This window comes from Carcharodon carcharias, chromosome 10, assembly GCF_017639515.1.
Source record: "Carcharodon carcharias isolate sCarCar2 chromosome 10, sCarCar2.pri, whole genome shotgun sequence".
Classification (NCBI taxonomy): Eukaryota; Metazoa; Chordata; class Chondrichthyes; order Lamniformes; family Lamnidae; genus Carcharodon; species Carcharodon carcharias.
The window spans coordinates 90,117,211-90,133,804 of NC_054476.1; the positions used below are offsets into that span (position 1 = coordinate 90,117,211).

General features: G+C 40.1%; 1 protein-coding gene across 1 annotated transcript in view; it reads right to left on the reverse strand.

Annotated features, from left to right (window-relative positions):
* LOC121282851 (mucin-2-like) overlaps positions 1–16,594 on the reverse strand; it is a 261,009-nt gene that overhangs the window by 87,098 nt on the left and 157,317 nt on the right. Inside the window, exon 44 of the mRNA XM_041196665.1 lies at positions 1,815–2,002. Coding sequence (XP_041052599.1) covers positions 1,815–2,002 — 188 coding nt within the window. The remainder of the gene's footprint in view (positions 1–1,814; positions 2,003–16,594) is intronic.

Below are 16,594 nucleotides of genomic sequence, written 5' to 3' on the forward strand. Positions count from 1 at the left end.
CACTTAGGGGAATTCCTGAGTTTCCCTGGAGATTTCTCTGTGGGGCTCACACCAGTTCCTTCAAGTCTCTCTGAGGGTTTCAGAAAGCCCAAATCATTTAAGTAAATGATGGCACCTGAGGTGGATGCACATTTGGACAGTATTGAAACTGCCCTTTAAGCACCTTATTTTCTTACCTTGACTGACTTTCCCAACTACAGCCCCTAACCCCACACCCTGCTACTACACCCAGGACATCAGGCCCTTCCCACTTCACTCCTACAAGCCCCTGATCCCACGCTCTGTCCTCCCCCCTCACTGCTTACTGGTCCCGAGCCTCCATGCAAGCTGCCATTTTGCTGCTCCCCCAACTTGTGCACCAGAGTTCAACCAGGAAAACCACGAATCTCAGACACAACTGCACAAAGCCGTTTGGTGCATACTAGGGAAACAGTGGGGCCATTTATAGGGAGAGAGTGTGAGAGAAACAGTGGGGTCACTTACAGTGAGAGAGTGTGAGAGAAACAGCAGGGTTACTTATAACGAGAGAGTGTGAGAGAAACAGCAGGGCCTTTTACAGTGAGAGAGTGTGAGAGAAACAGCGGGATCATTTACAGCGAGAAAGTGTGAGAGAAACAGCAGGGCCTTTTACAGTGAGAGAGTGTGAGAGAAGCAGCAGGAAGAATAGAGGAGCTGAATACTATTTAAATGGAGAAAGACTGCAGAAAGCTGCAGCACAGAGGGCTTTGTGAGTCTTCATGCATGAATCACAAAAAGCTAGCATACAATTTTAGCAGGTAATCGGGAAGGCAAAAGGGATGTTGGCCTTTATTTCAAAGGGAATGAAATATAGAAATAGTGAAGTCTTGCTAAAACTAGACCACACCTAGAATGCTGTGAACAGTTTTAGTCCCCTTATCTAAGGAAAGATATACTGGCATTGGAGGCAGTCACTAGGTTGATCCCGAGTATGGAGGGATTTTCTTATGAGGAGTGGTTGAGTCGGTTGGGCCTGTACTCATTGGAGTTTAGAAGAATGAGAGGCGACCTTATTGAAACATATAAGATTCTGAGGGGGTTTGACAGGGTAGATGCTGAGAGGTTGTTTCCCCTTGAGGGACAGTCTAGGACCAGAAGGCATAATCTCAGAGTAAAACAGCTGAGGAGGATTTTTTTTCTCTCAGAGGGTAGTGAATCTGTGGAATTCTTTACCACCGTGGGCTGTAGAGGCTGGCTTGTTTAAGTACATTCAAGGCTGAGATAGACAGATTTTTAATCAGTAAGGGACTCAAGAGTTATGGGGAAAAGGCAGGAAAGTGAAGTTGAGGATTATCAGATCAGCCATGATCTCATTGATAGACTGAATGGCCTGCTTCTGCTCTTACATCTTATGGTCCTATGGTCTTAAAACAGACATAAACTGAGTGCAATGAGATACTCATGCGCCACTGACTTTATCTTGAAGGTATGACTTCATTAAAAAAGGTGTCACGTCATCGAGTATTCATGACATGCAAATGTATAAGATGTGAGAATGTGCCACGGGGCAGCACAGGGCCTGGCATGCTCCAAACACGCTGCCTTTACCTCTGCATCTCAATCCGTTGTCAGGAAATTGAAATCTCGCATTCCACCTGATGCAGTCACCCTGCACACCATATTTCCTGCTCTTGCTGACTCTATAAAATCCCCCACTAAAAACCAATACTCCCCAATCACCCACTGACTTGAATAACAATCCAATTATTCCAAACATTTTTCCACAAAAAATTTCTTAAGGCTTGATTGATATCGATAATAGATAGGTCATTATGGCTGACATGGCCATCACTCACGGCTCTTGAAGGTTGCAGAGCTGAGCAACCTTTAGGTGGTGCAGTCATTACTGTGGATGTCTGTGTGGTTGGTTGAGATAATGTGATGTTCTTACATGGTTCCATGTGCTTCATAATTTTACAGTTGTCAGAACAAAGTGCATAAAAACACCAGCCTGCTTTGTCTGTGGTATTGTATATTGTCTCTCCTGGAAAGAAATACAGATGGAAATCTTCAGGTGTAAGTTTGGAATAGTTACATTGGTTTACTGTTTAGTTAAAAGGTATACTGTCAAATCTTGCATTTGACTACTGCAACATGGATCTTTGGCTGTAGGTTTGCACTAAGGATTTCACACATAGTGGCAGGGATTTCACACTTAGCTGGGATCCCCACTTTCAAGCATAAATGTCAGGGGCGAGACTGCCCCTGATCTGTTGGCTTTCCCCACAGCCATTCAATGGTCAGCGTTAAGTTTCTCAGGAAAGACTTCTGCCCCAATCTGGGGACGAAGTCCTGCCTTCAAGAGCTGCTGGCCAAGCAGAGGGCCAGCAGCTCACTGGTCCCAGCAGCACCATGGGAGTGGAAGCCACTGCTGGGACTGCATCCAGTTCCCAACAGTGGTCATCGCTGGAACCAGGTGTGAAGATATGTGGGAGGGATCCTGCCAGGGCCAGGCTGGCATGTCCCAGTGAGGGAACTGGGGTCTGTGATCAACTGGCAGGGGTGAAGGGAAACATGGTGGGGGGGAAGGGCGATTGCAATAAGACATTTGGGAGGCCTCTGATGGGCTTAGGGGCCTGTAAAGGAGGTAACTACTCCTTGCCCTACCACAAACGCAAGCTGTTAAAGCAGTCTGGCATCAGGCTTGGCCTGGGCCTCTGCCCAAAAGGGGAAATACTGCGGCGGGGGTGAGAAGAGGCCCTCAAGTGGCCATTAGTTGGCTATTAAATAGCAATAATGGGCCGTAAGGCAGGCCGCCATATGCCACTCCTTAGCCATGCGTAAAATTCAGGGATGGGCAGGTAGCTGTCGGGAATGGGGTCCATGGCTTGGCTCACATTTTACCACTCCTGCCCGAGTGCTAACCTGTCCTCCCGGGAAGCATTAAAGTCGGCCCTGTGTGTTGTAAATCTCACCTGTGCTGTTTATGAAGTTCTTCTCCCTCCACATTGAAAAGAGAGATAAGATTGGCAGTTCATTATTGGGAACACTCTTAGACAGACCCTTTCTCATTGTGGGAGGCTATAATTACACAGGTTTTGACAGAGTTAAACAGATTGTATACTTGGGTGAGAAAATGTGGATGGTGGGATGTGAAATATAAAAGCAAAATAAAAAAATACACAATAAAGAAACCATGAGAAGACAAAAGATCCACTGTGTTTCCAAAATAATTTGTTAATACAACACTGTTAGCTTCAGAAATTAATTGTTTAAGGAATTCTCACTCTGGGGATGAACGAATTCTAGATCAGACAGTCAGCATGGGACGCCATTGGAGAATGTATTTCACCCAGCACAATGCAGCTGCAGAGGGTTTTGGGTGTGCCAAAGCAGCAGCAACTTGGGAATAACAAGCCTTGGAACAACAGCAAATATTGTTTTTAGAGTACACGAATATCTAAAGGCAGAAAACTATCAATGACCCTACAAAGCTCTGCTTCTCCAGTTAATTATTTCCAAATTACAGGCGCTACATATCCTTAACAAAAAATCATCAGAAAATAACAAGCATTTTAATAATTGATACACTTACCAGGTGAAAATATATGTCCATTGGCTATACAGGAGCATGTTGTTGTTTCTGTAGAGGTGGGAGTCACTGTTACTGTTGTTGTAGATTCCAGCGTAGTGCTGGGTGCTGTGGTGGTTTCACATTTTCCCGTGTACTTCAAAATTTCACAACTCGTAGTACATAAAGTGAAATTACAGAGGCCGGATTTACCTGCAGAACTCACTATAGCCTGCCCTGGAAGACAAAGGTCAACAAAATGTTTCAAACATCTCATGGCAATTCTTCACTCAGATATTATATTATTCCACATGTAAATATACAGGTGGCAGTGACTCATGATTGCCCATTAACAGCTAAGAACAAGGCTCTATGGTCCCAATGAAAGAAGATTACACATAAAAGTATTCGCTTGGGCTATTCAAAACATAATTTCCAAAAATTGGAACTCTATTTTTCATCAGCTCATGTTGCATTCAGAACACTGATATTTGAATAATGTTGTTAAATCGTCGTATTGGTTCTTGACTTTGTTTTACGTATTTAGACAGAACAAAGGTCAAATGGGATAAAATACATTTATCCTCTTGTCCAGACAGTACTGAGATCTAGAAGATGCAGTATTCCTTTCGGTTGTGCCCCCAAACATTTCCTCACCAGTCAATCTTCAAGTCTCTCCCCTGATAGTATGAGGCACTCCTGAAGTTGTACAACTAAACTGTGGACTCACATTCAAAACTACAAGAATAACAATCCTATACATTTCAAGATCTGACTTGAAAGGGAGAAATGTCAAAGCAATATGGAAGTGAAGGTGAGCAGCTCGTGTGGAAGCATTCAGTGTCTTTAACCATTGCTGTGTGAATGTGAATGGGAAATCTGGAATCATTGTTTCAGATGTGCAGAGTATGAAGATGTCCATTTCTCCAAGGGCCGATTCTCTCGTTTGAAAACTTATGGAGATTTCAAATCACATTTCGAAATGGACAGAAAACAAATTTCAATACAAATAATCCTGGGAACGGATGCCTAATTATTCACAAGAACATCGACTTTGTGTCCAAGAATGTGAAGGAGAGGTCTGGAACTTCATATCAACAAACTGTGTCAATTATTGCATACTATCATGCTGGATAATAGACTTGATTGACTGTATTCTCTTGTGCCAAATGATTGTGTCAGATATTTAATAACTGATACACTTACCGGGTGATAATATTTGTCCATTGGCTGTACAGGAGCATGTTGTTGTTTCTGTAGTAGTGGGAGTTACTGTAACTGTTGTTGTAGATTCCAGTGTAGTGCTGGGCACTGTGGTGCTTTCACATTTTCCCGTGTACTTCAAAATTTCACAACTCTTAGTACATAGGGTGAAATTACAGAGGCCAGATTTACCTCCAGAACTTACTATAGCCTGCCCTGGAAGAGAAATGTCAGGAGAAGGTTTCAGTCATCTCATACCATTCTTCACTCAGATAACGTTTACCACAAGAAAAATGTATAGAGCTGACAGAGTCTGGCGTTAAGACAATTAAATGCTAAGAACAAGGCTAAATATTTACAATGAAAGAAGATTCGAAAGTTAAACTATAAACATCAGCAGCTAAATATTTCCTCAGCTCCGATCGCACGTATAAACCTCCTCGTTTTGGAAAGTTACATTTTTCTGCTGCTGTTTGAGTTTGGTTTACAAAGTGGGACAGAACAATGTTGAAACAGGTTAACTGGGTTTGTAAAGAGCAAATTGGATGCTGTAGAGCGAGTCTGCTGGTGCAAAACACAAAATTGAGTAAAACAGAGAAATTTGGGGACAGGATGAAACTTGTGCCATCCGCACCACCAATATAATGTCTCTGCCTGAACGAACAATCATATGGACATATTCAGTGCAGCGCAAAACACTGATAACTGATAGACTAAATGAAGCAGTCAATAATGGTGAGCATTTGAAAGATGCCCTATTTGTACGGACTTTCCCAACAGGCGATACTTTTGCTGGAAATGCAGAATGAGAGGACGAGTATTACACCTTGCACCCAACTCAGTGACTCTCCATTGACACACTGTTGTTTTCCTCAAGTCCAGTGGGACACAGGGCAACAAGTAGAGGACAGCAACTTGTGTGAAAATGTTTTGAAATGGACAGACAACAAATTTCTATAAAATTCATGCTGGGAACAGGTACCTAATGATTTATAAGGACATCCACTTCGTGTACAAGAATTTGAAGGAGGGGACTGGAACTTCACGTCAATAAATTGTGTCAATTCTTGCAGACAATCATGATAGATGGTAGACATGATTGTCAGGTATCCTGTGTGATGAATAATTATATCAGATTTTTAACACCTGACGCACTGACCGGGTGATAATATCTGTCCATTGGCTGTACAGGAGCATGTTGTTGTTTCTGTAGTGGTGGGAGTTACTGTTACTGTTGTAGATTCCAGTGTAGTGCTGGGCGCTGTGGTGGTTTCACATTTTCCCGTGTACTTCAAAATTTCACAACTCTTAGTACAAAGAGTGAAATTACAGAGGCTGGATTTACCTGCAGAACTCACTATAGCCTGCCCTGGAAGACAAAGGTCAACAAAATGTTTCAAACATCTCATGGCAGTTCTTCACTCAGATATGATATTATTCCACTTGTAAATATACAGGTGGCAGTGACTCATGATTGCCCATTAACATCTAAGAACAAGGCTCGATGGTCCCAATTTAAGAAGATTACAGATCAAAGTATTCACTTGGGCTATTCAAAACATAATTTCCAAAATTTGGAAATCTATATTTCATCAGCTCATGTTGCATTCAGAACACTGATATTTGTATAATGTTGGTAAATCGTCATATTGGTGTTTGTCTTTGGTTTACGTATTTAGGCAGAAAAAAGTTGAAATGGGATAAAACACATTTATCCTCGTGTCCAGACTGTACTGAGATCTAGAAGATGCAGTATTCCTTTTGGTTGTGCCCCCAAACATTTCCTCACCAGTCAATCTTCAAATCTCTACATTGATAGTATGAGGCACTTCTAAAATTGTACCACTAAACTGTGGACTCACATTCAAAACTACAGGAATAACAATCCTATACATTTCATGATCTGAATTGAAAGGGAGAAATGTCAAAGCAATATGGAAGTGAAGGTGAGCAACTTTTGTGGAAACATTTAGAATCTTTAACCATTTGCGTTTGAATGTGAAATCTGGAATCATTGTTTCAGATGTGCAGAGCATGAAGATATCCATTTCTCTAAGGGCGGCTTCTCTCAGTTGAAAACTTATGGAGACGACATATCACATTTTGAATAGGACAGACGACAATTTTCAATACAAATAATCCTGGGAACAGATGCTTAATTATTCACAATAACATCCACTTTGTGTCCAAGGGTGTGAAGGAGAAGTCTGGAAAATCACATCAACAAACTGTCCAATTATTGCATACAATCAGGCTGGATAATAGATATGATTGACAATATCCTCCTGTGGCAAATATTTGTGTCAGATATTAGATAACTGATACACTTACCGGGTGATAATATTTGTCCATTGGCTGTACAGGAGCATGTTGTTGTTTCTGTAGTAGTGGGAGTTACTGTTACTGTTGTTGTAGATTCTAGTGTAGTGCTGGGCGCTGTGGTGGTTTCACATTTTCCCGTGTACTTCAAAATTTCACAACTCTTAGTACATAGAGTGAAATTACAGAGGCCAGATTTACCTGCAGAACTTACAATAGCCTGGCCTGGAAGACAAAAGTCAGGAGAAGGTTTCAGGCATCTCCTTCCATTCATCCTTCTAATATTACGCTTACCAACAAAAATCAATATATAGCTGACAGAGCCTCATATTTTGACATTTAGGAGCTAAGACCAACGCTGAAAGTTTAGAACAAAAGAAGATTCCACCTCAAGGTGAAAGTCCTGGATGTGGAAAATATAACGGCCAATATTAGAAGCTAAGTATTTGAAGCGCCCCGATTACAGGTCTAACTCTCCTCATTCCAGAATGTTAAATGATATTGCAATTGTTTATGTTTGGTTTAAAAATGTGGACTGAACAATGTTGATACACGTTAAATGGGTTACTGAAGAGCGAATTGGGGGCTGCAGAGAGCTTCTGTTTGAGCAAAACACAAAAGTGAGTAAGACAGAGGAATTTGGGGACAGTGCGAAACTTGTGCCAACCGTACAACCAATATTATTTCTCTGCCTGAATGAACAATCATTTGGACATATTCAGCGCAGCACAAAACACTGATAACTGATTGACTAAATGAAGCAGTCAATAGCGCTGAGCGTTAGAAAATTGCCCAATTTGTGCAAACATTCCGAACAGGCAAGACATTTGCTGGAAATGCCGAATGAGAGTGCAGCCATTACTGATTGGACCTCGCTCGGTGTCTCTCCATTGACACAATGTTGATTTTCAAAATCCAGTGGGACACAGGGCAACATTTAGAGCACAGCAACCTGTGTGGAAACATTTAGTATCTTTAACCTTTCGCGTATGAATGTGAATGTGAAATCTGGAATCATTGTTTCAGATGTGCAGATCATGAAATTTTCCATTTCTCCAAGGGCTGATTCACTCGTTTGAAAACTCATGGAGATTTCAAATCACAATTTGAACTGAACAAATGACAAATTTCAATACAAATAATCCTGGGAACGGATGCCTAATTATTCACGGGAACATCGACCTTTGTGTCCAAGAATGTGAAGGAGAGGTCTGGAACTTCACATTAACAAACTGTGTCAGTTATTGCATACAATCATGCTGGATATTAGACATGATTGACTGTATTCTCTTGTGGCAAATGATTGTGTCAGATACTTAATAACTGATACACTTACCGGGTGATAATATTTGTCCATTGGCTGTACAGGAGCATGTTGTTGTTTCTGTAGTGGTGGGAGTTACTGTTACTGTTGTTGTAGATTCCAGTGTAGTGGTGGGCACAGTGGTGGTTTCACATTTTCCCGTGTACTTCAAAATTTCACAACTCTTAGTACATAGGGTGAAATTACAGAGGCCAGATTTAGCTGCAGAACTTACTATAGCCTGCCCTGGAAGACAAAGGTCAACAAAATGTTTCAAACATCTCATGGCAATTCTTCACTCAGATATAATTTTGTTCCACATGTAAATATATAGGTGACAGTGACTCATGATTGCCCATTAACAGCTAAGTACAAGGCTCCATAGTCCCAATGAAAGAAGATTACACATCAAAGTATTCACTTGGGCTATTCAAAATATACTTTCCAAAATTTGGAACTCTATTTTTCATCAGCTCATGTTGCATTCAGAACACTGATATTTGAATAATGTTTTTAAATTGTCGTATTGGTGTTTGTCTTTGTTTTACGAATTTAGACAGAACGTTCAAACAGGTTAATAAACAGTTGTCCTCTGGTACGGGCAGTCATGAGATCTTGACTAGGCAGCAGTCATTTTGGCTGTGCGCCCGCACATTTCCCCATGGATATTAAGAGGCATTCCTCAAATTGTACCACTACACTATGAACTTACATCAAAACTACAAGAATAACAATCCTATACATTTCAGGATCTTGAAAGGGAGAAATGTCAAAGCAACATGGAAGTGAAGGTGAGCAATTTGTGTGGAAACATTCAGTGTCTTTAAACATTGTTGTGTGAATGTGAATGTGAAATCTGGAATCATTGGTTCAGATGTGCAGAGCATGAAGATGTCCATTTCTCCAAGGGCTGATTCTCTTGGTTGAATACTTATGGAGACGTCAAATCACATTTTGAATGGGACAGATGACAAATTACAATACAAATAATCCTGGGAACGGATGCCTAATTATTCACTAGAACATCGACTTTGTATCCAAGAACGTGAAGGAGAGGTCTGGATCTTCACATCAACAAACTGCGTCAATTATTGCATACAATCATGCTGGATTAAAGAATGATTGACTGTATTCTCTTGTGGCAAATGATTATGTCAGATATTTAATAATTGATACACTTACCGGGTGATAATATTTGTCCATTGGCTGTACAGGAGCATGTTGTTGTTTCTGTAGTAGTGGGAGTTACTGTTACTGTTGTTGTAGATTCTAGTGTAGTGCTGGGCGCTGTGGTGGTTTCACATTTTCCCGTGTACTTCAAAATTTCACAACTCTTAGTACATAGAGTGAAATTACAGAGGCCAGATTTACCTGCAGAACTTACAATAGCCTGGCCTGGAAGACAAAAGTCAGGAGAAGGTTTCAGGCATCTCCTTCCATTCATCCTTCTAATATTACGCTTACCAACAAAAATCAATATATAGCTAACGGAGCCTCATATTTTGACATTTAGGAGCTAAGACCAACGCTGAAAGTTTAGAACAAAAGAAGATTCCACCTCAAGGTGAAAGTCATGGATGTGGAAAATATAACGGCCAATATTAGAAGCTAAGTATTTGATGTGCCCCGATTACAGGTCTAACTCTCCTCATTCCAGAATGTTAAATGATATTGCAATTGTTTGTGTTTGGTTTAAAAATGTGGACTGAACAATGTTGATACATGTTAAATGGGTTTCTAAAGAGCGAATTGGGGGCTGCAGAGAGCTTCTGTTTGAGCAAAACACAAAAGTGAGTAAAACAGAGGAATTTGGGGACAGTGCGAAACTTGTGCCAACCGTACAACCAATATTATTTCTCTGCCTGAATGAACAATCATTTGGACATATTCAGCGCAGCACAAAACACTGATAACTGATTGACTAAATGAAGCAGTCAATAGCGCTGAGCGTTAGAAAATTGCCCAATTAGTGCAAACATTCTGAACAGGCGAGACATTTGCTGGAAATGCCGAATGAGAGTGCATCCATTACTGATTGGACCTCGCTCGGCGTCTCTCCATTGACACAATGTTGATTTTCAAAATCCAGTGGGACACAGGGCAACATTTAGAGCACAGCAACCCGTGTGGAAACATTTAGTATCTTTAACCTTTCGCGTATGAATGTGAATGTGAAATCTGGAATCATTGTTTCAGATGTGCAGAACATGAAATTTTACATTTCTTCAAGGGCTGATTCACTCGGTTGAAAACTCATGGAGATTTCAAATCACAATTTGAACTGAACAAATGACAAATTTCAATACAAATAATCCTGGGAACGGATGCCTAATTATTCACGGGAACATCGAACTTTGTGTCCAAGAATGTGAAGGAGAGGTCTGGAACTTCACATTAACAAACTGTGTCAGTTATTGCATACAATCATGCTGGATATTAGACATGATTGACTGTATTCTCTTGTGGCAAATGATTGTGTCAGATACTTAATAACTGATACACTTACCGGGTGATAATATTTGTCCATTGGCTGTACAGGAGCATGTTGTTGTTTCTGTAGTGGTGGGAGTTACTGTTACTGTTGTTGTAGATTCCAGTGTAGTGGTGGGCACAGTGGTGGTTTCACATTTTCCCGTGTACTTCAAAATTTCACAACTCTTAGTACATAGAGTGAAATTACAGAGGCCAGATTTAGCTGCAGAACTTACTATAGCCTGCCCTGGAAGACAAAGGTCAACAAAATGTTTCAAACATCTCATGGCAATTCTTCAATCAGATATGATATTATTCCACATCTAAATATATAGGTGACAGTGACTCATGATTGCCCATTAACAGCTAAGTACAAGGCTCCATAGTCCCAGTGAAAGAAGATTACACATCAAAGTATTCACTTGGGCTATTCAAAATACAATTTCCAAAATTTGGAACTCTATTTTTCATCAGCTCATGTTGCATTCAGAACACTGATATTTGAATAATGTTTTTAAATTGTCGTATTGGTGTTTGTCTTTGTTTTACGAATTTAGACAGAACAACGTTCAAACAGGTTAATAAACATTTGTCCTCTGGTACGGGCAGTCATGAGATCTTGACTAGGCAGCAGTCCTTTTGGCTGTGCGCCCACACATTTCCCCATGGATATTAAGAGGCACTCTTCAAATTGTACCACTACACTATGCACTTACATCAAAACTACAAGAGTAACAATCCTATACATTTCAGGATCTTGAAAGGGAGAAATGTCAAAGCAACATGGAAGTGAAGGTGAGCAATTTGTGTGGAAACATTCAGTGTCTTTAACCATTGTTGTGTGAATGTGAATGTGAAATCTGGAATCATTAGTTCAGATGTGCAGAGCATGAAGATGTCCAGTTCTCCAAGGGCTGATTCTCTTGGTTGAATACTTATGGAGACGTCAAATCACATTTTGAATGGGACAGATGACAAATTACAATATAAATAATCCTGGGAACGGATGCCTAATTATTCACTAGAACATCGACTTTGTATCCAAGAACGTGAAGGAGAGGTCTGGATCTTCACATCAACAAACTGCGTCAATTATTACATACAATCATGCTGGATATTAGAATGATTGACTGTATTCTTTTGTGGCAAATGATTATGTCAGATATTTAATAATTGATACACTTACCGGGTGATAATATTTGTCCATTGGCTGTACAGGAGCATGTTGTTGTTTCTGTAGTAGTGGGAGTTACTGTTCCTGTTGTTGTAGATTGTAGTGTAGTGCTGGGCGCTGTGGTGGTTTCACATTTTCCCGTGTACTTCAAAATTTCACAACTCTTAGTACATAGAGTGAAATTACAGAGGCCAGATTTACCTGCAGAACTTACAATAGCCTGGCCTGGAAGACAAAAGTCAGGAGAAGGTTTCAGGCATCTCCTTCCATTCATCCTTCTAATATTACGCTTACCAACAAAAATCAATATATAGCTGACAGAGCCTCATATTTTGACATTTAGGAGCTAAGACCAACGCTGAAAGTTTAGAACAAAAGAAGATTCCACCTCAAGGTGAAAGTCCTGGATGTGGAAAACATAACGGCCAATATTAGAAGCTAAGTATTTGAAGCGCCCCGATTACAGGTCTAACTCTCCTCATTCCAGAATGTTAAATGATATTGCAATTGTTTATGTTTGGTTTAAAAATGTGGACTGAACAATGTTGATACACGTTAAATGGGTTACTGAAGAGCGAATTGGGGGCTGCAGAGAGCTTCTGTTTGAGCAAAACACAAAAGTGAGTAAAACAGAGGAATTTGGGGACAGTGCGAAACTTGTGCCAACCGTACAACCAATATTATTTCTCTGCCTGAATGAACAATCATTTGGACATATTCAGCGCAGCACAAAACACTGATAACTGATTGACTAAATGAAGCAGTCAATAGCGCTGAGCGTTAGAAAATTGCCCAATTTGTGCAAACATTCCGAACAGGCAAGACATTTGCTGGAAATGCCGAATGAGAGTGCAACCATTACTGATTGGACCTCGCTCAGTGTCTCTCCATTGACACAATGTTGATTTTCAAAATCCAGTGGGACACAGGGCAACATTTAGAGCACAGCAACCTGTGTGGAAACATTTAGTATCTTTAACCTTTCGCGTATGAATGTGAATGTGAAATCTGGAATCATTGTTTCAGATGTGCAGATCATGAAATTTTCCATTTCTCCAAGGGCTGATTCACTCAGTTGAAAACTCATGGAGATTTCAAATCACAATTTGAACTGAACAAATGACAAATTTCAATACAAATAATCCTGGGAACGGATGCCTAATTATTCACGGGAACATCGACCTTTGTGTCCAAGAATGTGAAGGAGAGGTCTGGAACTTCACATTAACAAACTGTGTCAGTTATTGCATACAATCATGCTGGATATTAGACATGATTGACTGTATTCTCTTGTGGCAAATGATTGTGTCAGATACTTAATAACTGATACACTTACCGGGTGATAATATTTGTCCATTGGCTGTACAGGAGCATGTTGTTGTTTCTGTAGTGGTGGGAGTTACTGTTACTGTTGTTGTAGATTCCAGTGTAGTGGTGGGCACAGTGGTGGTTTCACATTTTCCCGTGTACTTCAAAATTTCACAACTCTTAGTACATAGGGTGAAATTACAGAGGCCAGATTTAGCTGCAGAACTTACTATAGCCTGCCCTGGAAGACAAAGGTCAACAAAATGTTTCAAACATCTCATGGCAATTCTTCACTCAGATATAATTTTGTTCCACATGTAAATATAGAGGTGACAGTGACTCATGATTGCCCATTAACAGCTAAGTACAAGGCTCCATAGTCCCAATGAAAGAAGATTACACATCAAAGTATTCACTTGGGCTATTCAAAATATACTTTCCAAAATTTGGAACTCTATTTTTCATCAGCTCATGTTGCATTCAGAACACTGATATTTGAATAATGTTTTTAAATTGTCGTATTGGTGTTTGTCTTTGTTTTACGAATTTAGACAGAACGTTCAAACAGGTTAATAAACAGTTGTCCTCTGGTACGGGCAGTCATGAGATCTTGACTAGGCAGCAGTCATTTTGGCTGTGCGCCCGCACATTTCCCCATGGATATTAAGAGGCATTCCTCAAATTGTACCACTACACTATGAACTTACATCAAAACTACAAGAATAACAATCCTATACATTTCAGGATCTTGAAAGGGAGAAATGTCAAAGCAACATGGAAGTGAAGGTGAGCAATTTGTGTGGAAACATTCAGTGTCTTTAAACATTGTTGTGTGAATGTGAATGTGAAATCTGGAATCATTGGTTCAGATGTGCAGAGCATGAAGATGTCCATTTCTCCAAGGGCTGATTCTCTTGGTTGAATACTTATGGAGACGTCAAATCACATTTTGAATGGGACAGATGACAAATTACAATACAAATAATCCTGGGAACGGATGCCTAATTATTCACTAGAACATCGACTTTGTATCCAAGAACGTGAAGGAGAGGTCTGGATCTTCACATCAACAAACTGCGTCAATTATTGCATACAATCATGCTGGATTAAAGAATGATTGACTGTATTCTCTTGTGGCAAATGATTATGTCAGATATTTAATAATTGATACACTTACCGGGTGATAATATTTGTCCATTGGCTGTACAGGAGCATGTTGTTGTTTCTGTAGTAGTGGGAGTTACTGTTACTGTTGTTGTAGATTCTAGTGTAGTGCTGGGCGCTGTGGTGGTTTCACATTTTCCCGTGTACTTCAAAATTTCACAACTCTTAGTACATAGAGTGAAATTACAGAGGCCAGATTTACCTGCAGAACTTACAATAGCCTGGCCTGGAAGACAAAAGTCAGGAGAAGGTTTCAGGCATCTCCTTCCATTCATCCTTCTAATATTACGCTTACCAACAAAAATCAATATATAGCTAACGGAGCCTCATATTTTGACATTTAGGAGCTAAGACCAACGCTGAAAGTTTAGAACAAAAGAAGATTCCACCTCAAGGTGAAAGTCATGGATGTGGAAAATATAACGGCCAATATTAGAAGCTAAGTATTTGATGTGCCCCGATTACAGGTCTAACTCTCCTCATTCCAGAATGTTAAATGATATTGCAATTGTTTGTGTTTGGTTTAAAAATATGGACTGAACAATGTTGATACATGTTAAATGGGTTTCTAAAGAGCGAATTGGGGGCTGCAGAGAGCTTCTGTTTGAGCAAAACACAAAAGTGAGTAAAACAGAGGAATTTGGGGACAGTGCGAAACTTGTGCCAACCGTACAACCAATATTATTTCTCTGCCTGAATGAACAATCATTTGGACATATTCAGCGCAGCACAAAACACTGATAACTGATTGACTAAATGAAGCAGTCAATAGCGCTGAGCGTTAGAAAATTGCCCAATTAGTGCAAACATTCTGAACAGGCGAGACATTTGCTGGAAATGCCGAATTAGAGTGCATCCATTACTGATTGGACCTCGCTCGGCGTCTCTCCATTGACACAATGTTGATTTTCAAAATCCAGTGGGACACAGGGCAACATTTAGAGCACAGCAACCCGTGTGGAAACATTTAGTATCTTTAACCTTTCGCGTATGAATGTGAATGTGAAATCTGGAATCATTGTTTCAGATGTGCAGATCATGAAATTTTCCATTTCTTCAAGGGCTGATTCACTCGGTTGAAAACTCATGGAGATTTCAAATCACAATTTGAACTGAACAAATGACAAATTTCAATACAAATAATCCTGGGAACGGATGCCTAATTATTCACGGGAACATCGAACTTTGTGTCCAAGAATGTGAAGGAGAGGTCTGGAACTTCACATTAACAAACTGTGTCAGTTATTGCATACAATCATGCTGGATATTAGACATGATTGACTGTATTCTCTTGTGGCAAATGATTGTGTCAGATACTTAATAACTGATACACTTACCGGGTGATAATATTTGTCCATTGGCTGTACAGGAGCATGTTGTTGTTTCTGTAGTGGTGGGAGTTACTGTTACTGTTGTTGTAGATTCCAGTGTAGTGGTGGGCACAGTGGTGGTTTCACATTTTCCCGTGTACTTCAAAATTTCACAACTCTTAGTACATAGAGTGAAATTACAGAGGCCAGATTTAGCTGCAGAACTTACTATAGCCTGCCCTGGAAGACAAAGGTCAACAAAATGTTTCAAACATCTCATGGCAATTCTTCAATCAGATATGATATTATTCCACATCTAAATATATAGGTGACAGTGACTCATGATTGCCCATTAACAGCTAAGTACAAGGCTCCATAGTCCCAGTGAAAGAAGATTACACATCAAAGTATTCACTTGGGCTATTCAAAATATAATTTCCAAAATTTGGAACTCTATTTTTCATCAGCTCATGTTGCATTCAGAACACTGATATTTGAATAATGTTTTTAAATTGTCGTATTGGTGTTTGTCTTTGTTTTACGAATTTAGACAGAACAACGTTCAAACAGGTTAATAAACATTTGTCCTCTGGTACGGGCAGTCATGAGATCTTGACTAGGCAGCAGTCCTTTTGGCTGTGCGCCCACACATTTCCCCATGGATATTAAGAGGCACTCTTCAAATTGTACCACTACACTATGCACTTACATCAAAACTACAAGAGTAACAATCCTATACATTTCAGGATCTTGAAAGGGAGAAATGTCAAAGCAACATGGAAGTGAAGGTGAGCAATTTGTGTGGAAACATT